The sequence below is a fragment of the Lampetra fluviatilis genome, chromosome 70 (genome assembly GCF_964198595.1).
Source record: "Lampetra fluviatilis chromosome 70, kcLamFluv1.1, whole genome shotgun sequence".
NCBI lineage: Eukaryota > Metazoa > Chordata > Hyperoartia > Petromyzontiformes > Petromyzontidae > Lampetra > Lampetra fluviatilis.
Window position 1 is genome coordinate 698,748 of NC_136344.1, and position 27,908 is coordinate 726,655.

General features: G+C 54.5%; 1 protein-coding gene across 1 annotated transcript in view; it reads right to left on the reverse strand.

The window, feature by feature from the left end:
* Positions 1-553: 553 nt before the first annotated feature.
* FBXO15 (F-box protein 15) overlaps positions 554-27,908 on the reverse strand; it is a 38,791-nt gene continuing 11,436 nt past the window's right edge. The window contains exons 3-11 of the mRNA XM_078883288.1: positions 26,793-26,897; positions 24,259-24,999; positions 22,135-22,422; positions 20,822-20,951; positions 19,727-19,809; positions 15,575-15,720; positions 9,280-9,404; positions 7,660-7,997; positions 554-578 (exon numbers count right to left, since the gene is read on the reverse strand). Of these exons, the coding sequence (XP_078739414.1) occupies positions 554-578; positions 7,660-7,997; positions 9,280-9,404; positions 15,575-15,720; positions 19,727-19,809; positions 20,822-20,951; positions 22,135-22,422; positions 24,259-24,999; positions 26,793-26,897 (1,981 nt within the window). The remainder of the gene's footprint in view (positions 579-7,659; positions 7,998-9,279; positions 9,405-15,574; positions 15,721-19,726; positions 19,810-20,821; positions 20,952-22,134; positions 22,423-24,258; positions 25,000-26,792; positions 26,898-27,908) is intronic.

A 27,908-nucleotide genomic window follows, 5' to 3' on the forward strand; every position in this document is an offset into this window, starting at 1 on the left:
GCACAACGAGTCTGTGTGGAAAATGTCAGCTCGATTGGATCACGGGAAGTGGGTTAAAAAACGACTGAGAGATTTGCACGGTCCTAAGCGCGCAAGCAAGCACGCAAGCAAGCAAGCGAACTTAATATAAAGGATTTAAAAACAAAGTTTTTCACTCTAAATCCTTCATATGCGTGGCGGCTAGAGTCCTCTCGTCCTCTGGCTTGAGATGGCTGCCACCTATGGGTCAGATGATTGCATTGCACCATTAAGCAATTGGCAATTACATATAATATTTTAGTCCTAAAAAGTGTAAAATTTTGGAAAAAAACGTTTTCACGAACATTCATTGTCACGCACAACGAGTCTGCGTGCAAAATGTGTCAGCTCGATTGGATCACGGGAAGTGGGTTAAAAAAACGACCGAAAGATTTGCACGGTCGCAAGCGCGCAAGCAAGCAAGCGAACTTAATATAAAGGATTTAAATAAAAAACGACCGAAAGATTTGCACGGTCCTAAGCGCGCAAGCGAGCGAGCGAACTTAATATAAAGGATTTAAAAACACATCGCAACTCAGCGGATGTGAAGGTTCCACCTCCTGGTTAAGAGGATCATTAAACGAAAATGTTCTTAATAGTTTTAGGGGAAATTGTGCGCGAGTTTGTGTCTGTGGGGAGCGGTGGTGCAGCGGTTAGCGCTACGAACCCGGCGACCCGGGTTCGATTCCCGCTCACGGCCAACGCCACCACCACCACCACAGTGACGATTATCTGAAGCGGTCCCGCGCCTCCCCTAGGTCGACTCAGCCTCAAATGAGTTACCTGGTGCTGTGTGGAGCAGTGGTTGCAAACGGGTTTTGATTCCTTACCCGTACCCGGCCGCACCAGGGTCGCAAACGGGTACCCGTACCCTACCCGTACCCTACCCGTACCCTACCCGTACCCTACCAGTACCCTACCCGTACCGTACCCTACCCGTACCCTACCCGTACCCTACCCGTACCCTACCCGTACCCGGTCTGGTACGGGTAGGGTACGGGTATCGGGTACCCGATTGCGACCTCTGGGATGAAGCCACGTTGCAGGCGCGGGTGGGTTGATTCTAGCAACTTGAATCGTGAGAAGAGACAAGACGTTGGGGAATGAGTGACAATCACGGTGACTCACCAGTGACTCACGGCCTACCCGTACCCGGCCGGCTACCCGTACCCGGCCGGGTACGGCTAGCCGGGTACCGGGTAGGGTACGGGTATCGGGTACCCGGTTGCGACCTCTGCTGTGTAGTCAACATCGTCACTGGGGAGACAAAGGCGGCCGGGCGTGGTGGTCCTGCCCACCCACCCACCCACCACCCCCTCGTGCGCCGTGCCGGCCTTCATAAGTGCTGCTACTCGCTAACAGCACTTGCCCCAACATCCTGTTAAGGCTACACCGGGGGGTGCAAGTTCTTTGTCTTGTGTGTGTGTGGCCGGCTCGTGACGTCACAGCGCCCTCGGCGTGAGCGGCTCTGCGATTGGTTGAATTGCCGAGTGACGCGGCCGCTTGGCCCCTCCCCCCTCCCCTCCTACCCACGTGATCGTTGTAATTCTCCCTTTCGACGCGCGCCGAGTTTTTTGTTTGTTTGTGATGATGACGTCATCGGCGATATTTTTGTGTAAAAAACAAATTGACGGTGAATATTAATAAATAAATAAAGAGGGCTGGGGCGTGTCATTCAGACTCCGTCTTCTCGACAGACCTGTTCTACACCTGAGGACGTCGTGAGAATTGTATTTGATTGTTTTATTTTTATTATTTTTTTGTTTCCATTCTACGTGACTTTACCGAAAGAACCAAGAAGATTATTTTAGTATGTTTTATTTTTATTATTTTATTATGTTTTATTTTTATTATTTTATTATGTTTTATTTTTATTATTTTATTATGTTTTATTTTTATTATTTTATTATGTTTTATTTTTATTATTTTATTATTTCCCTTCTACGTGGTGACTTTACCGAAAGAACCAAGAAGATGAATCCCTGCAGTCACGAAAGAAGCTTTACATCGAAATTTAAAATAATATTTTATCATGTTTTATTTTTATTATTTTCGTGTATACAAAAATTTGACGGTGAATATTAATAAATAAATAAAGAGGACTGGGGCGTGTCATTCAGACTCCGTCTTTCCCGACAGACCTGTTCTACACCTGAGGACGGCTGCTTGCGTTGTGGCCGAAACGTCGTGAGAATTGTATTTTATTTTTTATTATTTTATTGTTTCCCTTCTACGTGATGACTTTACCGAAAGAACCAAGAAGATGATTTTATGATGTTTTATTTTATTATGTAAAACATTTATTATTTTATTATTTCCATTCTACGTGACTTTACCGAAAGAACCAAGAAGATTATTTCATTGTTTTGTTTTATTTTTATTTTATTATTTCCCTTCTACGTGATGACTTTACCGAAAGAACCAAGAAGATGAATCCCTGCAGTCACGAAAGAAGCTTTAAATCGAAATTTAAAATAATATTTTATGTTTCATTTTTATTATTTTATTATTTCCCTTCTATGTGACTTTACCGAAAGAACCAAGAAGATTGTTGTTGTAGAATAGAAGCTGATCACCCCCAGATATATAGGAGCTGTGATAGTGCCCATTGTACCGTTCACCTGTTGGTCTCTGAGTCTCTGTGGGTGTCTCTGTGAGTCTCTGTGAGTCTCTGTGGGTGTCTCTGTGGGTGTCTCTGAGTCTCTGTGGGTGTCTCTGAGTCTCTGTGGGTGTCTCTGTGAGTCTCTATGAGTCTCTGTGGGTGTCTCTGTGGGTGTCTCTGTGGGTGTCTCTGAGTCTCTGTGGGTGTCTCTGAGTCTCTGTGTGTGTCTCTGAGCCTTTGTGGGTGTCTCTGTGTCTCTGTGGGTGTCTCTGTGGGTGTCTCTGAGCCTTTGTGGGTGTCTCTGTGTCTCTGTGGGTGTCTCTGTGGGTGTCTCTGAGTCTCTGTGGGTGTCTCTGTGGGTGTCTCTGAGTCTCTGTGGGTCTCTCGGAGTCTCTGTGGGTGTCTCTGTGTCTCTGTGGGTGTCTCTCAGCTGCTGCTGTCTGTGGCGTAGGCCCATCAGTGATGGCACGCATCGTCAGAGGCGCGTGTGTGTTTGCACGATCACCACAAAGCAACTTCATTCCTTGCAAGAGGTTGAAATTTTTGGCGTTTGAACATCTGAACACAACCGCCTGTTTTATTGCCAGCAAAGAAGAAACAACCCCCCCCCCCCCCCCCCGTATTCTTATTTGTTCACATTAAGAAGATTCACACAGACTCACTCACACAGACACACACAGACTCACACAGACTCACACACAGACTCACACACAGACTCACACACAGACTCACACACAGACTCAGACTCACACACAGACTCAGACTCACACACACAGACTCACACAGACGCACACAGACACAGACTCACACACACTCACACACAGATTCACACAGACTCACACACAGACTCACACACAGACTCACACTCACACAGACTCACACTCACACAGACTCACACACACAGACTCACACAGACTCACAAACAGATTCACACAGACTCACACACAGATTCACACAGACTCACTCACACAGACTCACACACAGACTCACACAGACACAGACTCACACAGACTCACACAAACTCACACACTCACACACAGACTCACACAGACACACACACAGACTCACAAACAGATTCACACAGACTCACTCACACAGACTCACACACAGACACACACAGATTCACACAGATTCACACAGACGCACACAGACTCACTCAGACTCACACAGAATCTCTCACACAAACTCACACACACTCACACATAATCACTCACACAGACTCACACAGACACAGACTCACACACAGATTCACACAGACTCACACACACTCACACTCACTCACACACTCAGACTCACACACACTCACACACTCAGACTCACACACACTCACTCACACACAAACACACAGACTCACACACACACAAAAACTCACACACTCACACACACAAAAACTCACACACACACTCACACACACTCAATTACTCACACACTCACACACAGACTCACACAGACACACACACAGACTCACAAACAGATTCACACAGACTCACACACAGACACACACAGATTCACACAGACGCACACAGACTCACTCAGACTCACACAGAATCTCTCACACAAACTCACACACACTCACACATAATCACTCACACAGACTCACACAGACACAGACTCACACACAGATTCACACACAGATTCACACAGACTCACACACACACTCACACTCACTCACACACTCAGACTCACACACACTCACACACTCAGACTCACACACACTCACACACTCAGACTCACACACACTCACACACACACACAAACACACAGACTCACACACACACAAAAACTCACACACACACACTCACACACACAAAAACTCACACACACACTCACACACACTCAATTACTCACACACTCACACACACAGACTCACACCCACTCGCTCACTCACACACACACATACACACACACACACACGCTTACACACACTCACACACGTAGACTCACACACACTCACACACACTACAACACACCCACACACACTCACACTCACTCACACACACACACTCACACACACACACAGACTCACACACATACACAGACTCACACACAGACTCACCCACACACTCACACACTCACTCACCCACACACACACACAAACTCACTCACACACACACTCACTCACACACTCACACACACTCACTCACACACTCACACACACACACCCACACACTCACTCACACACAGAACCTCCATCCAGCAGTGCACAGCTCGTCACAGCGCCCTCGGCCTGAGCGGCTCTGCGATTGGTTGAATTGCCGAGTGACGCGGCCGCTTGGCCCCTCCCCCCTCCCCTCCTACCCACGTGATCGTTGTAATTCTCCCTTTCGACGCGCGCCGAGTTTTTTGTTTGTTTGTGATGATGACGTCATCGGCGATATTTTTGTGTAAAAAACAAATTGACGGTGAATATTAATAAATAAATAAATAAAGAGGGCTGGGGCGTGTCATTCAGACTCCGTCTTCTCGACAGACCTGTTCTACACCTGAGGACGTCGTGAGAATTGTATTTGATTGTTTTATTTTTATTATTTTTTTGTTTCCATTCTACGTGACTTTACCGAAAGAACCAAGAAGATTATTTTAGTATGTTTTATTTTTATTATTTTATTGTTTTATTTTTATTATTTTATTATGTTTTATTTTTATTATTTTATTATTTCCCTTCTACGTGATGACTTTACCGAAAGAACCAAGAAGATGAATCCCTGCAGTCACGAAAGAAGCTTTACATCGAAATTTAAAATAATATTTTATAATGTTTCATTTTTATTATTTTATTATTTCCCTTCTATGTGACTTTACCGAAAGAACCAAGAAGATTGTTGTTGTAGAATAGAAGCTGATCACCCCCAGATATATAGGAGCTGTGATAGTGCCCATTGTACCGTTCACCTGCTGGTCTGTGAGTCTCTGTGAGTCTCTGTGAGTCTCTGTGGGTGTCTCTGTGGGTGTCTCTGAGTCTCTGTGGGTGTCTCTGAGTCTCTGTGGGTGTCTCTGAGTCTCTGTGGGTGTCTCTGAGTCTCTGTGTGTGTCTCTGAGCCTTTGTGGGTGTCTCTGTGTCTCTGTGGGTGTCTCTGTGGGTGTCTCTGAGTCTCTGTGGGTGTCTCTGTGGGTGTCTCTGAGTCTCTGTGGGTGTCTCTGAGTCTCTGTGGGTGTCTCTGTGTCTCTGTGGGTGTCTCTCAGCTGCTGCTGCTGTCTGTGGCGTAGGCCCATCAGTGATGGCACGCATCGTCAGAGGCGCGTGTGTGTTTGCACGATCACCACAAAGCAACTTCATTCCTTGCAAGAGGTTGAAATTTTTGGCGTTTGAACATCTGAACACAACCGCCTGTTTTATTGCCAGCAAAGAAGAAACAACCCCCCCCCCCCGTATTCTTATTTGTTCACATTAAGAAGATTCACACAGACTCACTCACACAGACACACACAGACTCACACAGACTCACACACAGACTCACACACACAGACTCACACAGACGCACACAGACTCACACACAGACTCACACACAGACTCACACACACAGACTCACACACACAGACTCACACAGACGCACACAGACTCACACACAGACTCACACAGACACAGACTCACACACACTCACACACAGATTCACACAGACTCACACACAGACTCACACACAGACTCACACACAGACTCACACACAGACTCACACAGACACAGACTCACACAGACACAGACTCACAAACAGACTCACACAGACACAGACTCACAAACAGATTCACACAGACTCACTCACACAGACTCACACACAGACTCACACACAGACTCACACACAGACTCACACAGACTCACACAAACTCACACAGACTCACACACACTCACACACAGACTCACACAGACACACACACAGACTCACAAACGGATTCACACACAGACACACACAGATTCACACAGACTCACTCAGACTCACACAGAATCTCTCACACAAACTCACACACACTCACACATAATCACTCACACAGACTCACACAGACACAGACTCATACACAGATTCACACAGACTCACACACACACACTCACACACTCAGACTCACACACACTCACTCACACACTCACAGACTCACACACACTCACACACACACAAACACACAGACTCACACACACACACAAAAACTCACACACACTCACACACACAAAAACTCACACACACACTCACACACACTCAATTACTCACACACTCACACACACAGACTCACACTCACTCGCTCACTCACACACACATACACACACACACACCCACACACACTCACACACACGCTCACATACACTCACACACGTAGACTCACACACACTCACACACACTACAACACACCCACACACACTCTAACACACACTCACACACACAAACTCGCACAGACTCACACACATTTACACAGACTCACTCACACTCACTCGCACACACACAAACTCACTCACACACTCACACACACACACAGACTCACACACACATACACAGACTCACACACAGACTCACCCACACTCACACACTCACTCACCCACACACACACACACAAACTCACTCACACACTCACTCACACACTCACTCACACACTCACACACACTCACACACTCACTCACACACACACTCACACTCACACACTCACACACTCACACACTCACACACACTCACACACACACTCACTCACACACTCACACACACACTCACACACACACTCACACAGACACACACACACTCACACACTCACTCACACACTCACCCACTCACACTCACACACACACTCACTCACTCACACACGCACACACTCACACACACTCACCCACACACACACCCACACACACACACCCACACACTCACTCACACACAGAACCTCCATCCAGCAGTGCACAGCTCAGCGACGTCGACCCCGGGTGTCACCCCCCTCCCCCCCCTCCCCCCCCCTCCCCCCCCTCCTCCCCCCCTCCTCTCCCCCCTCTCCCCCCCCTCCTCCCCCTCCTCCCCCTCCCCCCCTCCCCCCCGTCCCCAGCGTTGACCCCAGCAGCGTAGCTGGTGCCGAACCAGCGGTCGACCTCCGTGAGCCGCACTCGCACCACCAGCGCCGTCATCACGTACTGCCGCCCCGCCCCCCCCCGCCTCCTCCTCCCCTCCTCGTCCACCTCGTAGTCGTCCTCGTAGTCGTCCTCGTGGTCCGGGCCGAGCGTCGCCTCCACGCTTCCCACGCCGTCCGCGTAGGCGAGAAGCAGGCTCCCCGGCGGGCAGGCCGAGGTGGTGGACAACGGGGTGGAGGTGGTGGTGGAGGTGGTGGAGGTGGTGGTGGAGGAGAGGCAGGCCGGCTCGCTGAAGCACCACAGCGTCACTCCAGACTCACGCAGGCACAGGTCCAGCAAGCAGCCGCCCTGGGGGGGAGGGGACAGGCACGGAAGTCAGAGACCTCCACCACCTCCACCTCCTCGTCCACCACCTCCACCACCACCTCCTCCACCTTCCTCTAACTCGTCCTCCTTCCTCCAACTGGTGGCTCATCGAGTCACTCACCAAGTCGCTCACCCACTCACTCAGCTACTCACTCATTCATCCACCCACCCACTCACCCACCCACTCACTCACCCACTCACTCACTCACCCACCCACTCACCCACCCACCCACTCACTCACTCACTCACCCACCCACCCACCCACCCACTCACCCACTCACCCACCCACTCACCCACTCACCCACCCACTCACCCACCCACCCACTCACCCACTCACCCACCCACCCACCCACCCACCCACTCACCCACCCACTCACCCACCCACTCACCCACTCACCCACTCACCCACCCACTCACCCACTCACTCACGCCCACAGAGACCCACAGAGACACACAGAGACACACAGAGACCCACAGAGACCCACAGAGACACACAGGGACCCATAGAGACCCAAAGAGACACACAGAGACACACAGAAACACAGACTCACACAGAGACCCACAGAGACACACAGAGACACACAGAGACCCACAGAGACCCACAGAGACACACAGGGACCCATAGAGACCTAAAGAGACACACAGAGACACACAGAAACACAGACTCACACAGAGACCCACAGAGACTCACAGAGACCCACAGAGACCCACAGAGACACACAGAGACTCACAGAGACCCACAGAGACCCACAGAGACCTACAGAGACCCATAGAGACCCACAGAGACACACAGAGACACACAGAGACCCACAGAGACACACAGAGACACACAGAGACACACCGAGACATACAGATTCACACAGAGACCCACAGAGACACACAGATTCACACAGATTCACATAGATTCACATAGAGACTCACAGAGACACACAGAGACACACAGAGACCCACAGAGATCCACAGAGACACACAGAGACACACAGAGACACACCGAGACATACAGATTCACACAGAGACCCACAGAGACACACAGATTCACACAGATTCACATAGAGACACACAGAGACCCACAGAGACCCACAGAGACACACAGAGACACACAGAGATCCACAGAGACACACAGAGACCCACAGACACACACAGAGACACACACAGACCCACAGAGACCCACAGAGATACACACATTCACACAGAGACACACCGAGACACACAGAGATACACACAGAGACCCATAGACACCCCCACTCAGTACAGTACAACCGACCGTGGCGTCCCCGCAGAGTCCCTCCGTCTCCCACGGGATGGCGAGCGGAGCCGGCAGCGTGGAGTGGCGGCCGCGTTGCTCCTCGTCAAACAGCGCCAGCGTCATCATTCCGTCCCACACATCGCCTGCACGCGCGGGCGGGCGGGGGCGGAGGTGTGGGGAGGTCGCTCTGTGTGTCTCTGTCGCTCGCTCGCTCACTCACTAGCTCGCTCACTCACTAGCTCGCTAACTCGCTCACTCACTCGCTCGCCCACACACTCGCTCGCTAACTCGCTCGCTCACACGCTCACTAGCTCGCTCACTAGCTCGCTCACTCACACACACACTCACTCACTAAATCACTCGCTCACACGCTAATTCACTCGCTCACATACTCACTAACACACTCGCTCACACACTCACACACTCACTCACACACTCACCCACACACCCACACACTCACCCACTCACTCACTCACTCACACACTCACTCACTCACTAGCTCACTCACACACTCACCCACCCACCCACTCACTCACTCACTCACTCACTCACCCACTCACCCACCCACCCACCCACCCACTCACTCACACACTCACCCACCCACCCACACACACGCTCACTCACACACTCACCCACCCACTCACTCACTCACTCACACACTCACACACCCACCCACTCACCCACCCACTCACTCACTCACACACCCACTCACCCACCCACACACTCACTCACTCACACACTCACCCACTCACTCACTCACACACTCGTACTCTCACTCACCCACTCACTCACTCACACACTCGTACTCTCGCTCACTCACTCACCCACTCACTCACTCACACACTCGTACTCTCGCTCACTCACTCACTCACTCACTTACACACTCGTACTCTCGCTCACTCACTCACCCACTCACTCACACACTCGTACTCTCGCTCACTCACTCACCCACTCACTCACACACTCGTACTCTCGCTCACTCACTCACTCTCACACTCGTACTCTCGCTCACTCACTCACTCACTCACTCACTCACACACTCGTACTCTCGCTCACTCACTCACCCACTCACTCACTCACACACTCGTACTCTCGCTCACTCACTCACCCACTCACTCACTCACACACTCGTACTCTCGCTCACTCACTCACCCACTCACTCACTCACACACTCGTACTCTCGCTCACTCACTCACTCTCACACTCGTACTCTCGCTCACTCACTCACTCACACACTCGTACTCTCGCTCACTCACTCACCCACTCACTCACTCACACACTCGTACTCTCGCTCACTCACTCACACACTTGTACTCTCGCTCACTCACTCACTCACACACTCACTCACTCACACACTCGTACTCTCGCTCACTCACTCACCCACTCACTCACTCACACACTCGTACTCTCGCTCACTCACTCACCCACTCACTCACTCACACACTCGTACTCTCGCTCACTCACTCACTCACACACTCGTACTCTCGCTCACTCACTCACTCACACACTCACTCACTCACACACTCGTACTCTCGCTCACTCACTCACTCACACACTTGTACTCTCGCTCACTCACTCACTCACTCACACACTCACACACTCGTACTCTCGCTCACTCACTCACACACTCACTCACTCACACACTCGTACTCTCGCTCACTCACTCACACACTCACTCACTCACACACTCGTACTCTCGCTCACTCACTCACCCACTCACTCACTTACACACTCGTACTCTCGCTCACTCACTCACACACTCACTCACTCACACACTCGTACTCTCGCTCACTCACTCACTCACTCACACACTCGTACTCTCGCTCACTCACTCACACACTCACTCACTCACCCACTCACTCACTTACACACTCGTACTCTCGCTCACTCACTCACCCACTCACTCACTCACACACTCGTACTCTCGCTCACTCACTCACCCACTCACTCACTCACACACTCGTACTCTCGCTCACTCACTCACCCACTCACTCACTCACACACTCGTACTCTCGCTCACTCACTCACCCACTCACTCACTCACTCACTCACACACTCGTACTCTCGCTCACTCACTCACCCACTCACTCACTCACACACTCGTACTCTCGCTCACTCACTCACTCACTCACCCACTCACTCACTCACTCACACACTCGTACTCTCGCTCACTCACTCACCCACTCACTCACTCACTCACTCACACACTCACTCACTCACACACTCGTACTCTCGCTCACTCACTCACTCACTCACACACTCGTACTCTCGCTCACTCACTCACTCACTCACACACTCACACACTCGTACTCTCGCTCACTCACTCACTCACTCACACACTCGTACTCTCGCTCACTCACTCACCCACTCACTCACTCACTCACACACTCGTACTCTCGCTCACTCACTCACTCACACACTCGTACTCTCGCTCACTCACTCACTCACACACTCGTACTCTCGCTCACTCACTCACTCACTCACTCACCCACTCACTCACTCACTCACACACTCGTACTCTCGCTCACTCACTCACCCACTCACTCACTCACACACTCACACACTCACACACTCGTACTCTCGCTCACTCACTCACTCACACACTCGTACTCTCGCTCACTCACTCACCCACTCACTCACTCACTCACTCACTCACACACTCACACACTCGAACTCTCGCTCACTCACTCACACACTCACACACTCGTACTCTCGCTCACTCACTCACCCACTCACTCACTCACACACTCGTACTCTCGCTCACTCACTCACTCACTCACTCACTCGTACTCTCGCTCACTCACTCACCCACTCACTCACTCACACACTCGTACTCTCGCTCACTCACTCACTCACTCACTCACTCACTCGTACTCTCGCTCACTCACTCACTCACTCACACACTCGTACTCTCGCTCACTCACTCACCCACTCACTCACTCACACACTCGTACTCTCGCTCACTCACTCACTCACTCACTCACTCACTCACTCGTACTCTCGCTCACTCACTCACCCACTCACTCACTCACACACTCGTACTCTCGCTCACTCACTCACTCACTCACACACTCGTACTCTCGCTCACTCACTCACTCACTCACTCACTCACCCACTCACTCACTCACACACTCGTACTCTCGCTCACTCACTCACTCACTCACTCACTCACTCGTACTCTCGCTCACTCACTCACCCACTCACTCACTCACACACTCGTACTCTCGCTCACTCACTCACCCACTCACTCACTCACACACTCGTACTCTCGCTCACTCACTCACACACTCACACACTCACACACTCGTACTCTCACTCACCCACTCACTCACTCACACACTCACACACTCGTACTCTCGCTCACTCACTCACACACTCACACACTCGTACTCTCGCTCACTCACTCACACACTCACACACTCACACACTCGTACTCTCGCTCACTCACTCACCCACTCACTCACTCACACACTCGTACTCTCGCTCACTCACTCACTCACTCACACACTCGTACTCTCGCTCACTCACTCACACACTCACACACTCACACACTCGTACTCTCACTCACCCACTCACTCACTCACACACTCGTACTCTCGCTCACTCACTCACACACTCACACACTCGTACTCTCGCTCACTCACTCACCCACTCACACACTCACACACTCGTACTCTCACTCACCCACTCACTCACTCACACACTCGTACTCTCGCTCACTCACTCACACACTCACACACTCGTACTCTCGCTCACTCACTCACACACTCACACACTCGTACTCTCGCTCACTCACTCACACACTCACACACTCGTACTCTCGCTCACTCACTCACCCACTCACTCACTCACACACTCGTACTCTCGCTCACTCACTCACTCACTCACACACTCGTACTCTCGCTCACTCACTCACTCACTCACTCACTCACTCACTCACTTACACACTCGTACTCTCGCTCACTCACTCACTCACTCACTTACACACTCGTACTCTCGCTCACTCACTCACCCACTCACTCACTTACACACTCGTACTCTCGCTCACTCACTCACTCACACACTCGTACTCTCGCTCACTCACTCACTCACACACTCACTCACACACTCGTACTCTCGCTCACTCACTCACTCACTTACACACTCGTACTCTCGCTCACTCACTCACTCACTCACTTACACACTCGTACTCTCGCTCACTCACTCACTCACTCACACACTCGTACTCTCGCTCACTCACTCACTCACTCACCCACTCACACACTCGTACTCTCGCTCACTCACTCACACACTCACTCACTCACACACTCGTACTCTCGCTCACTCACTCACACACTCACTCACTCACACACTCACTCACACACTCGTACTCTCGCTCACTCACTCACCCACTCACTCACTTACACACTCGTACTCTCGCTCACTCACTCACACACTCACACACTTGTACTCTCGCTCACTCACTCACTCACTCACACACTCGTACTCTCGCTCACTCACTCACACACTCACTCACTCACCCACTCACTCACTTACACACTCGTACTCTCGCTCACTCACTCACCCACTCACTCACTCACACACTCGTACTCTCGCTCACTCACTCACACACTCGTACTCTCGCTCACTCACTCACACACTCACACACTCACACACTCGTACTCTCGCTCACTCACTCACCCACTCACTCACTTACACACTCGTACTCTCGCTCACTCACTCACACACTCATACTCTCGCTCACTCACTCACACACTCACTCACTCACACACTCACTCACACACTCACACACTCATACTCTCGCTCACTCACTCACACACTCACTCACTCACACACTCGTACTCTCGCTCACTCACTCACCCACTCACTCACACACTCGTACTCTCGCTCACTCACTCACTCACTCACACACTCACTCACTCACTCACACACTCGTACTCTCGCTCACTCACTCACTCACTCACTCACACACTCACTCACTCACTCACCCACTCACTCACTCACACACTCACACACTCACTCACCCACTCACTCACTCACACACTCGTACTCTCGCTCACTCACTCACTCACTCACACACTCACTCACTCACTCACACACTCGTACTCTCGCTCACTCACTCACTCACTCACTCACACACTCACTCACTCACTCACTCACACACTCACTCACTCACTCACCCACTCACTCACTCACACACTCACACACTCACTCACCCACCCACTCACTCACACACTCGTACTCTCGCTCACTCACTCACTCACTCACACACTCACTCACTCACTCACACACTCACACACTCACTCACCCACTCACTCACTCACACACTCACACACTCACTCACCCACCCACTCACTCACACACTCGTACTCTCGCTCACTCACTCACTCACTCACTCACACACTCACTCACTCACTCACACACTCACACACTCACTCACCCACTCACTCACTCACACACTCACACACTCACTCACCCACTCACTCACTCACACACTCACTCACTCACACACTCACACACTCACTCACCCACTCACTCACTCACACACTCACACACTCACTCACCCACTCACTCACTCACACACTCACACACTCACTCACCCACCCACTCACTCACACACTCGTACTCTCGCTCACTCACTCACTCACTCACACACTCACTCACTCACTCACACACTCACACACTCACTCACCCACTCACTCACTCACACACTCACACACTCACTCACCCACTCACTCACTCACACACTCACTCACTCACACACTCACACACTCACTCACCCACTCACTCACTCACACACTCACACACTCACTCACCCACTCACTCACTCACTCACTCACTCACTCACTCACTCACACACTCACACACTCACTCACCCACTCACTCACTCACACACTCACACACTCACTCACCCACTCACTCACTCACACACTCACTCACTCACACACTCACACACTCACCCACTCACTCACTCACTCACACACTCACACACTCACTCACCCACTCACTCACTCACACACTCACACACTCACTCACCCACTCACTCACTCACACACTCACTCACTCACACACTCACACACTCACTCACCCACTCACTCACTCACACACTCACACACTCACTAGCTCACTCACACACTCACACACTCACACACCCACACACACACTCACTCACTCACACACCCACACACACACTCACACACCCACACACTCACTCACTCACACACCCACACACACACTCACACACCCACACACACACTCACTCACTCACACACCCACACACACACTCACTCACACACTCGCTCACAGCGTGTACCGTTGCGGCAGTGCAGGCCGCTGTAGCCGCTGTAGAAGCAGCAGCGTGAGTGGCTGTGGAGGCTCACGGTGGCCGTGTAGCCGTAGAGGCCCTGGGACGGGTCCACGTCGCTGGGGACAGGCGGCGGCAGGGACGGGACCCACGCCCTGGCGGAGACACGGAGACACACGGAGACACGGAGACACACGGAGACACACGGAGACACGGAGACACACGGAGACACACGGAGACACACGGAGACAGGGAGACACACGGAGACACATGGAGACACGGAGACACACGGAGACACACGGAGACACACGGAGACACACGGAGACACACGGAGACACGGAGACACGGAGACACACGGAGACACGGAGACACTCGGAGACACATGGAGACACGGAGACACACGGAGACACACGGAGACACATGGAGACACACGGAGACACGGAGACACGGAGACACACGGAGACACGGAGACACTCGGAGACACATGGAGACACGGAGACACACGGAGACACACGGAGACACACGGAGAGACAGAGACACACGGAGACACGGATACACGGAGACACACGGAGACACACGGAGACACGGAGACACACGGAGACACACGGAGACACACGGAGACACGGAGACACACGGAGACACACGGAGAGACAGAGACACAAGGAGACACGGAGACACGGAGAGACAGAGACACACGGACACACGGAGACACACGGAGACACACGGAGACACACAGAGACACGGAGACACACGGAGACACACGGAGACACACGGAGACACACGGAGACACGGAGACACGGAGACACACGGAGAGACAGAGACACACGGACACACGGAGACACACGGAGACACACGGAGAGACAGAGACACACGGACACACGGAGACACACGGAGACACACGGAGACACACAGAGACACGGAGACACACGGAGACACATGGAGACACACAGAGACACACGGAGACACGGAGACACACGGAGACACGGAGACACGGAGACACATGGAGACACACGGAGACACATGGAGACACACGGAGAGACAGAGACACACGGAGACACACAGAGACACGGAGACACGGAGACACACGGAGACACACGGAGACACACAGAGACACACGGAGACACACGGAGACACACGGAGACACACGGAGACACACGGAGAGACAGAGACACACGGAGACACACAGAGACACACGGAGACACACGGAGACACACGGAGACACACGGAGAGACAGAGACACACAGAGACACACGGAGACACACGGAGAGACAGAGACACACGGAGACACACGGAGACACACGGAGACACACGGAGAGACAGAGACACACGGAGACACACGGAGACACACGGAGAGACAGAGACACACAGAGACACACGGAGACACACGGAGACACACGGAGACACACGGAGAGACAGAGACACACGGAGAGACAGAGACACACGGAGACACGGAGACACACGGAGACACATGGAGACACACAGAGACACGGAGACACACGGAGACACACGGAGACACACGGAGAGACACGGAGACACACGGAGACACACGGAGACACACGGAGAGACAGAGACACACGGAGACACGGAGACACACGGAGACACGGAGACACACGGAGACACACAGAGACACACGGAGACACACAGAGACACGGAGACACGGAGACACACAGAGACACACGGAGACACACAGAGACACGGAGACACATGGAAACACGGAGACACACGGGGACACACGGAGACACGGAGACACACGGAGACACGGAGACACACGGAGACACACAGAGACACACGGAGACACACAGAGACACGGAGACACATGGAAACACGGAGACACACGGGGACACACGGAGACACGGAGACACACGGAGACACGGAGACACACGGAGACACACAGAGACACGGAGACACACGGAGACACATGGAGACACTCGGAGACACACAGAGACACGGAGACACACAGAGACACGGAGACACACGGAGACACACAGAGACACGGAGACACACGGAGACACATGGAGACACTCGGAGACACACAGAGACACGGAGACACACGGAGACACGGAGACACACGGAGACACACAGAGACACGGAGACACACAGAGACACGGAGACACACGGAGACACACAGAGACACACGGAGACACACGGAGACACACGGAGACACACGGAGACACACGGAGACACACGGAGACACACGGAGACACACGGAGAGACACGGAGACACATGGAGACACACAGAGACACACGGAGACACACGGAGACACACGGAGACACACGGAGACACACAGAGACACACGGAGACACACGGAGACACACGGAGACACACGGAGACACACGGAGACACACGGAGACACACAGAGACACACGGAGACACACAGAGACACACGGAGACACACGGAGACACACGGAGACACACGGAGACACACGGAGACACACGGAGACACACGGAGACACACAGAGACACACGGAGACACACGGAGACACACGGAGACACACGGAGACACACGGAGACACACGGAGACACACGGAGACACACGGAGACACACGGAGACACACGGAGACACACGGAGACACACGGAGACACACGGAGACACACGGAGACACACGGAGACACACGGAGACACACGGAGACACACAGAGACACACGGAGACACACGGAGACACACGGAGACACACGGAGACACACGGAGACACATGGAGACACACGGAGACACACGGAGACACATGGAGACACACAGAGACACACGGAGACACACGGAGACACACGGAGACACACGGAGACACGGAGACACACGGAGACACACGGAGACACGGAGACACACGGAGACACGGAGACACACGGAGACACATGGAGACACACGGAGACACACGGAGACACACGGAGACACGGAGACACACGGAGACACACGGAGACACACGGAGACACACGGAGACACGGAGACACGGAGACACACGGAGACACACAGAGACACACGGAGACACACGGAGACACACGGAGACACACGGAGACACACGGAGACACACGGAGACACACAGAGACACACGGAGACACACGGAGACACACGGAGACACACGGACACACGGAGACACACGGAGACACACGGAGAGACAGAGACACACGGAGACACACAGAGACACACGGAGACACACGGAGACACGGAGACACACGGAGACACACGGAGACACACGGAGACACGGAGACACACGGAGACACACGGAGACACGGAGACACACGGAGACACACGGAGACACACGGAGACACACGGAGACACACGGAGACACGGAGACATGGAGACAGAGAGACAGAGACACACGGAGACAGAGACACAGAGACAGAGAGATACAGAGACACGGAGACAGAGACACAGAGACATAGACACGGAGACACACGGAGACACACGGAGACACGGACACACGGAGACACACGGAGATACACGGAGAGACACGGAGACACACGGAGACACACGGAGACACACAGAGACACACAGAGACACACGGAGACACACAGAGACACACGGAGACACACGGAGACACGGAGACACGGAGACACATGGAGACACGGAGACACACGGAGACACACGGAGACACACAGAGACACACACACAGAGACACACAGGGACACACAGAGACACACAGAGACACACACAGAGACACACAGAGACACACAGAGACACACAGAGACACACAGGGACACACAGAGACACACAGAGACACACAGAGACACACAGAGACACACAGAGACACACAGGGACACACAGGGACACACAGAGACACACAGAGACACACAGAGACACACAGAGACACACAGGGACACACAGGGACACACAGAGACACACAGAGACACACAGAGACACACAGAGACACACAGAGACACACAGAGACACACAGAGACACACACAGACCCACACACACACACAGAGACACACAGAGACACACGGAGACACACGGAGACACACAGAGACACACAGAGACACACAGAGACACACAGAGACACACACACACACAGAGACACACAGAGACACACGGAGACACACGGAGACACACGGAGACACACACAGACCCACAGAGACACACGGAGACACACTGAGACACACAGAGACACACGGAGACACACACACACAGACACACAGGGACACCGTGAGCCGACAGAGACTCGCCCACCTGCAGGCAGAGCCGGAGGTGCAGCGCTGCAGCAGCGTCTGTAGCGGCGCGTTCCACTCCACAAAGGCGACGTCGCCCCCCTCCTGCCGTCAACAACAACAACAACAACACGTCAACAACATCAACAACAACATCAACAACAACACGTCAGAGATAGAGGGACACAGAGACACACATAGACACACACAGAGTGAGACAGAGAGAGACACAGAGACACACAGAGACACAGAGACAGAGTGAGACACAGAGAGACACAGAGACACACAGAGTGAGACACAGAGACACACATAGACACACACAGAGTGAGACAGAGAGACACACAGAGACACACATAGACACACACAGAGTGAGACAGAGAGACACACAGAGACACACATAGACACACACAGAGTGAGACAGAGAGACACACAGACACACACAGAGTGACACACACACACAGAGACACACAGAGAGACACAGAGACACACAGAGAGAGACACACAGAGACACATATAGACACACACAGAGACACACAGAGACACACACACACAGAGACACACAGAGACACACAGCGACACACACAGAGACACACACACACAGAGACACACAGAGTGACACACACAGAGACACAGAGACACAGAGACACACAGAGTGACACACACAGAGACACACACACACAGAGACACACAGAGTGACACACACAGAGACACACACACACAGAGACACACAGAGTGACACACACAGAGACACAGAGACACAGAGAGACACACAGAGACACACACACAGAGTGAGACACACACAGAGTGACACACACACAGAGACACACACACAGAGTGAGACACACACAGAGTGACACACACAGAGACACACACACACAGAGACACACAGAGTGACACACACAGAGACACACACACACAGAGACACACAGAGTGACACACACAGAGACACAGAGACACAGAGAGACACACAGAGACACACACACACAGAGTGAGACACACACAGAGTGACACACACACACACAGAGACACACACACAGAGACACACAGAGACACACAAAGTGAGACACACAGAGACACACACAGAGACACACACACAGAGACACACACACAGACACACCTTCCACACGCCCACGAGTAGCCCAGGGTGCAGCGAGTGCAGGCTGAGGGTGGCGCTCCCTAGCGGCAGCGGCGCCGCTAGCAGCGCCGCCTCCAGCTGCCAGTCTCCCAGCAGCGAGCGGTGGCACAGGCTGGCAGGGCACAAGCGTGGGAGTGGGTGGGTGAGTGGGTGAGTGGGTGGGTGGGTGGGTGAGTGGGTGGGTGAGTGGGTGGGTGGGTGGGTGGGTGGGTGAGTGAGTGGGTGGGTGAGTGGGTGAGTGGGTGGGTGAGTGGGTGGGTGAGTGGGTGGGTGAGTGGGTGGGTGAGTGGGTGGGTGGGTGGGTGAGTGGGTGAGTGGGTGGGTGGGTGAGTGGGTGGGTGAGTGGGTGGGTGAGTGGGTGGGTGAGTGGGTGAGTGAGTGGGTGAGTGAGTGGGTGAGTGAGTGGGGGGTGGGTGAGTGGGTGGGTGAGTGGGTGGGTGAGTGGGTGAGTGAGTGGGTGAGTGGGTGGGCGAGTGGGTGGGTGAGTGGGTGGGTGAGTGGGTGGGTGAGTGGGTGGGTGGGTGAGTGAGTGGATGGGTGAGTGGGTGGGTGGTTGAGTGGGTGGGTGGGTGAGTGGGTGGGTGAGTGGGTGAGTGGGTGGGTGGGTGGGTGAGTGGGTGGGTGGGTGAGTGGGTGGGTGGTTGAGTGGGTGGGTGGGTGAGTGGGTGGGTGAGTGGGTGAGTGGGTGGGTGAGTGGGTGAGTGGGTGGGTGGGTGAGTGGGTGGGTGGTTGAGTGGGTGGGTGGGTGAGTGGGTGGGTGAGTGGGTGAGTGGGTGGGAGGGTGGGTGAGTGGGTGGGTGGGTGAGTGAGTGGGTTAGTGGGTGGATGGGTGGGTGGGTGAGTGGGTCGGTGGGTGAGTGGGTGGGTGAGTGGATGGGTGAGTGGGTGGGTGGGTGAGTGGGTGAGTGGGTGGGTGGGTGGGTGAGTGAGTGGGTGGCTGGGTGAGTGAGTGGGTGGGTGAGTGGGTGGCTGAGTGGGTGGGTGGGTGAGTAGGTTGGTGGCTGGTTGAGTAGGTGGGTGGGTTGGTGGCTGGGTGGGTGGATGAGTGCCTCGGTGGTTGTGTGGGTGGGTGGGTGAGTGGGTGGGTGGGTGGGTGAGTGAGTAGGTTGGTGGCTGGGTGAGTGGCTGGCTGGGTGAGTGGACGGGTGAGTGGATGTGTGTGCAGGTGAGTGTGGCTGGGTGAGTGGGTGGCTGGCTAGATGAGTGGATGGGTGCGTGGGCGAGTGAACGAGCGGACGAGCGAGTGGGCGAGCAGGCGTGTGACCGCGTCGCGCCGCGCGTCACCGGCTACTCACGGCCCCTCGGGCAGCGCTGGCACCAGCGCGTAGAGACGCAGCCGCGAGGCGCCAGCAGGCCAGCGGTGAGCGGCGAACCGCACGGAGGCACCGCACTCACGAAGACGCCAAGCGCCATCGCCACCACCACCACCACCACCACCACCGCCACCACCACCACCACGACCACCACCGCCACCACCGCCACCACCACCGCTGGTGCCCTCAGCAGCGCCGGCTTCAACCACCACCTCGTGGCAGCGGCCCCCGGGGAGATCCAGGAGGAGGCACCAGCGGATTCGTAGGGAGCTGAGGGTGGTGGGGAGAGTGGGTGGGTGGGTGAGTGGGTGAGTGGGTGGGGGGTGGGTGAGTGAGTGAGTGGATGGGTGGTTGAGTGAGTGAGTGGATGGGTGGTTGAGTGATTGGATGGGTGGTTGAGTGAGTGAGTGAGTGGATGGGTGGTTGAGTGAGTGAGTGGATGGATGGTTGAGTGAGTGGATGGGTAGTTGAGTGAGTGAGTGGATGGGTGGTTGAGTGAGTGGATGGGTGGTTGAGTGAGTGAGTGGATGGGTGGTTGAGTGAGTGAGTGGATGGGTGGTTGAGTGAGTGAGTGGATGGGTGGTTGAGTGAGTGAGTGGATGGGTGGTTGAGTGAGTGGATGGGTGGTTGAGTGAGTGAGTGGATGGGTGGTTGAGTGAGTGAGTAGATGGGTAGGTGGTTGAGTGAGTGAGTAGATGGGTGGGTAGTTGAGCGAGTGAGTGGATGGGTGGTTGAGTGAGTGAGTGGATGGGTGGTTGAGTGAGTGGATGGGTGGTTGAGTGAGTGAGTGGATGGGTGGTTGAGTGAGTGGATGGGTGGTTGAGTGAGTGAGTGAGTGGATGGGTGGTTGAGTGAGTGAGTAGATGGGTGGGTAGTTGAGTGAGTGAGTGGATGGGTGGTTGAGTGAGTGAGTGGATGGGTGGTTGAGTGAGTGGATGGGTGGTTGAGTGAGTGAGTGAGTGGATGGGTGGTTGAGTGAGTGAGTAGATGGGTGGGTGGTTGAGTTAGTGAGTAGATGGGTGGGTAGTTGAGTGAGTGAGTGGATGGGTGGTTGAGTGAGTGACTGGATGGGTGGTTGAGTGAGTGAGTGAGTGGATGGGTGGTTGAGTGAGTGAGTGGATGGGTGGTTGAGTGAGTGAGTGGATGGGTAGTTGAGTGAGTGAGTGGATGGGTGGTTGAGTGATTGGATGGGTGGTTGAGTGAGTGAGTGAGTGGATGGGTGGTTGAGTGAGTGAGTGGATGGGTGGTTGAGTGAGTGAGTGGATGGGTGGTTGAGTGAGTGAGTGGATGGGTGGTTGAGTGAGTGAGTGGATGGGTGGTTGAGTGAGTGGATGGGTGGTTGAGTGAGTGATTGGATGGGTGGTTGAGTGAGTGAGTAGATGGGTGGGTGGTTGAGTGAGTGAGTAGATGGGTGGGTAGTTGAGTGAGTGAGTGGATGGGTGGTTGAGTGAGTGAGTGGATGGGTGGTTGAGTGAGTGGATGGGTGGTTGAGTGAGTGAGTGAGTGGATGGGTGGGTGGTTGAGTGAGTGAGTAGATGGGTGGGTGGTTGAGTGAGTGAGTAGATGGGTGGGTAGTTGAGTGAGTGAGTGGATGGGTGGTTGAGTGAGTGGATGGGTGGTTGAGTGAGTGAGTGGATGGGTGGTTGAGTGAGTGAGTGGATGGGTGGTTGAGTGAGTGAGTGGATGGGTGGTTGAGTGAGTGAGTGGATGGGTGGTTGAGTGAGTGAGTGGATGGGTGGTTGAGTGAGTGAGTAGATGGGTGTGTGGTTGAGTGAGTAGGGATGGCACACACACACGCACACACACACACACCCACCCACACACCCACCCACACACCCACCCACCTACACACCCACCCACTCACCCACCCACCCACACACACCCATCCACTCACCCACCCACTCACCCACCCACACACCCACCCACCCACACACACCCATCCACTCACCCACCCACTCACCCACCCACACACCCACCCACCCACCCACACACGCACACCCACTCACCCACCCACCCACTCACCCACTCACCCACCCACCCACACTCACCCACACTCACCCACCCACCCACCCACACTCACCCACCCACACACGCTCACGTACGTACCGCAGTGCCTTGTGCACCCCGGTGGGGATGCCCGTGCTCCCGTTCACTGGCAGCTTCTGCTGCAGCCGCCTCATGGACATCGCGAACCGCTGGCGGCACGAGCTCAGGTACAAGCGCTTCCAGTGCCCGGCGCTCTCCCATGGCTCCAACACCGGCTGTCCTGCGGGCTGTGATGCAGGCTGTGATGCAGGCTGTCTCACAGACTGTGATGCAGACTGTCCCACACGCTGTCCCACGCGCTGTCCCACAGACTGTCCCACGCGCTGTCCTGCGGCCTGTGATACAGGCTGTCCCACGCGCTGTCCCGTAGGATGTCCCGTAGGATGTCCCGTAGGATGTCCCGTAGGCTGTCCCACGTGCTGTCCCGTAGGCTGTCCCACGCGCTGTCGCGTAGGATGTCCCGTAGGATGTCCTGTAGGATGTCCCGTAGGCTGTCCCACGCGCTGTCCCGTAGGATGTCCCGTAGGATGTCCCGTAGGATGTCCCGTAGGATGTCCCGTAGGCTGTCCCGTAGGATGTCCCGTAGGATGTCCCGTAGGATGTCCCGTAGGATGTCCCGTATTTTGTCCCGTGGGATGTCCCGCAGACTGTCCGGCAGGCTGTCCCACGCGCTGTCCTGTAGGCTGTCCCGTAGGCTGTCCCGTAGGATGTCCCGTAGGATGTCCCGCGCTCTGTCCCGAGCGCCGTGGCGCGCCCGTCACGAAACGCGACTGCCTCCGGTACAGCGTCCGCCACAGCGCACTGGGACACGGCGGGGGGCGGGGGGGGAGACGGTGGTGATGGTGGTGGGGATGGTGGTGGGGATGGTGGTGGGGATGGTGGTGATGGTGGTGGTGATGGTGGTGGTGGTGATGGTGGTGGTGATGGTGGTGGTGATGGTGGTGATGGTGGTGGTGGTGGTGGGGATGGTGGTGGTGGTGGTGATGGTGGTGGTGGGGATGGTGGTGGTGGTGATGGTGGTGGTGATGGTGGTGGTGGTGATGGTGGTGATGGTGGTGGTGGTGGTGGGGATGGTGGTGGGGATGGTGGTGGGGATGGTGGTGATGGTGGTGGTGATGGTGGTGGTGGTGATGGTGGTGGTGATGGTGGTGGTGATGGTGGTGATGGTGGTGGTGGTGGTGGGGATGGTGGTGGTGGTGGTGATGGTGGTGGTGGGGATGGTGGTGGTGGTGATGGTGGTGGTGATGGTGGTGGTGGTGATGGTGGTGATGGTGGTGGTGGTGGTGGGGATGGTGGTGGGGATGGTGGTGGGGATGGTGGTGATGGTGGTGGTGATGGTGGTGGTGGTGATGGTGGTGGTGATGGTGGTGGTGATGGTGGTGATGGTGGTGGTGGTGGTGGGGATGGTGGTGGTGGTGGTGATGGTGGTGGTGGGGATGGTGGTGGTGGTGATGGTGGTGGTGATGGTGGTGGTGGTGATGGTGGTGATGGTGGTGGTGGTGGTGGGGATGGTGGTGGGGATGGTGGTGGGGATGGTGGTGATGGTGGTGGTGATGGTGGTGGTGGTGATGGTGGTGGTGATGGTGGTGGTGGTGATGGTGGTGGTGATGGTGGTGATGGTGGTGGTGGTGATGGTGGTGGTGGGGATGGTGGTGGTGGTGGTGATGGTGGTGATGGTGGTGGTGGTGATGGTGGTGGGGATGGCTGTGGTGGTGATGGTGGTGATGGTGGTGATGGTGGTGGTGATGGTGATGGTGGTGGTGATGGTGGTGGGGATGGCTGTGGTGGTGATGGTGGTGATGGTGGTGATGGTGATGGTGGTGGTGATGGTGGTGGTGGTGATGGTGGTGGTGGTGGTGATGGTGGTGGTGATGGTGGTGATGGTGGTGGGGATGGTGGTGATGGTGGTGGTGGTGATGGTGGTGGGGATGGTGGTGGACGTGGTGATGGTGGTGGGGATGGTGGTGATGGTGGTGATCGTGATGGTGGTGATGGTGGTGGACGTGGTGGCGGTGGTGATGATGCTGCTGATCATGATGATGCTGCTGCTGATGATGACGCTATTACTGCTGATGATGCTGCTGGTGATGATGATGATGCTGCTGATGCTGCTGCTGATGATGACGCTATTACTGCTGATGATGCTGCTGGTGATGATGATGCTGATGATGCTGCTGCTGATGATGACGCTATTACTGCTGATGATGCTGCTGGTGATGATGATGCTGCTGATGATGATGCTGCTGATGATGCTGCTACTGATGATGATGCTGCTGATGATGCTGCTACTGATGATGATGCTGCTGATGATGCTACTGATGATGCTGATGATGATGCTGATGCTGCTGATGATGCTACTGCTGCTGCTGCTGATGATGCTACTGATGATGACGCTGCTGCTGATGACGCTGCTGATGCTGCTGCTGATGATGATGCTACTGCTGCTGATGATGCTGCTGATGACGCTGCTGCTGATGATGCTGCTGATGACGCTGCTGCTGATGATGATGAAGCTGCTGCTGATGCTGCTGCTGATGCTGCTGCTGATGCTGCTGCTGATGCTGCTGCTGCTGATGACGCTGCTGAGTGCGTACTTGTCGCTGGCCAGCTCCCTGAAGTGGCGGTCGACAGCGGAGAGCTGCAGCAGCGATGACACGTCCAGCAGAGACAACACCCGCAGCAACACCTCGCTGGGCAGTCTGGGGGGAGACACAGAGACACACAGAGACACGTGGAGACACAGAGAGACACACAGAGACACGTGGAGACACAGAGACACAGAGACACGTGGGAGACACAGAGACACAGAGACACGTGACACGTCCAGCAGAGACAACACCCGCAGCAACACCTCGCTGGGCAGCCTGGGGGGAGACACAGAGACACACAGAGACACGTGGAGACACAGAGAGACACACAGAGACACGTGGAGACACAGAGACACAGAGACACGTGGGAGACACAGAGACACAGAGACACGTGACACGTCCAGCAGAGACAACACCCGCAGCAACACCTCGCTGGGCAGTCTGGGGGGAGACACAGAGACACACAGAGACACACAGAGACACACAGAGACACACAGAGACACGTGGAGACACAGAGACACAGAGACACGTGGGAGACACAGAGACACAGAGACACGTGACACGTCCAGCAGAGACAACACCCGCAGCAACACCTCGCTGGGCAGCCTGGGGGGAGACACAGAGACACACAGAGACACGTGGAGACACAGAGAGACACACAGAGACACGTGGAGACACAGAGACACAGAGACACGTGGGAGACACAGAGACACAGAGACACGTGACACGTCCAGCAGAGACAACACCCGCAGCAACACCTCGCTGGGCAGTCTGGGGGGAGACACAGAGACACACAGAGACACGTGGAGACACGTGGAGACACAGAGACACAGAGACACGTGGGAGACACAGAGACACGTGGAAGACACAGAGACACACAGAGACACACAGAGACACGTGGAGACACGTGGAGACACAGAGACACGTGACACGTCCAGCAGAGACAACACCCGTAACAACACCTCGCTGGGCAGTCTGGGGGGAGACACACAGAGACACACAGAGACACACGGAGACACACAGAGACACGAGGGGAGACACAGAGACACGTGGAGACACAGAGACACGTGGAGACACAGAAACACGTGGAGACACAGAGACACGTGGGAGACACAGAGACAC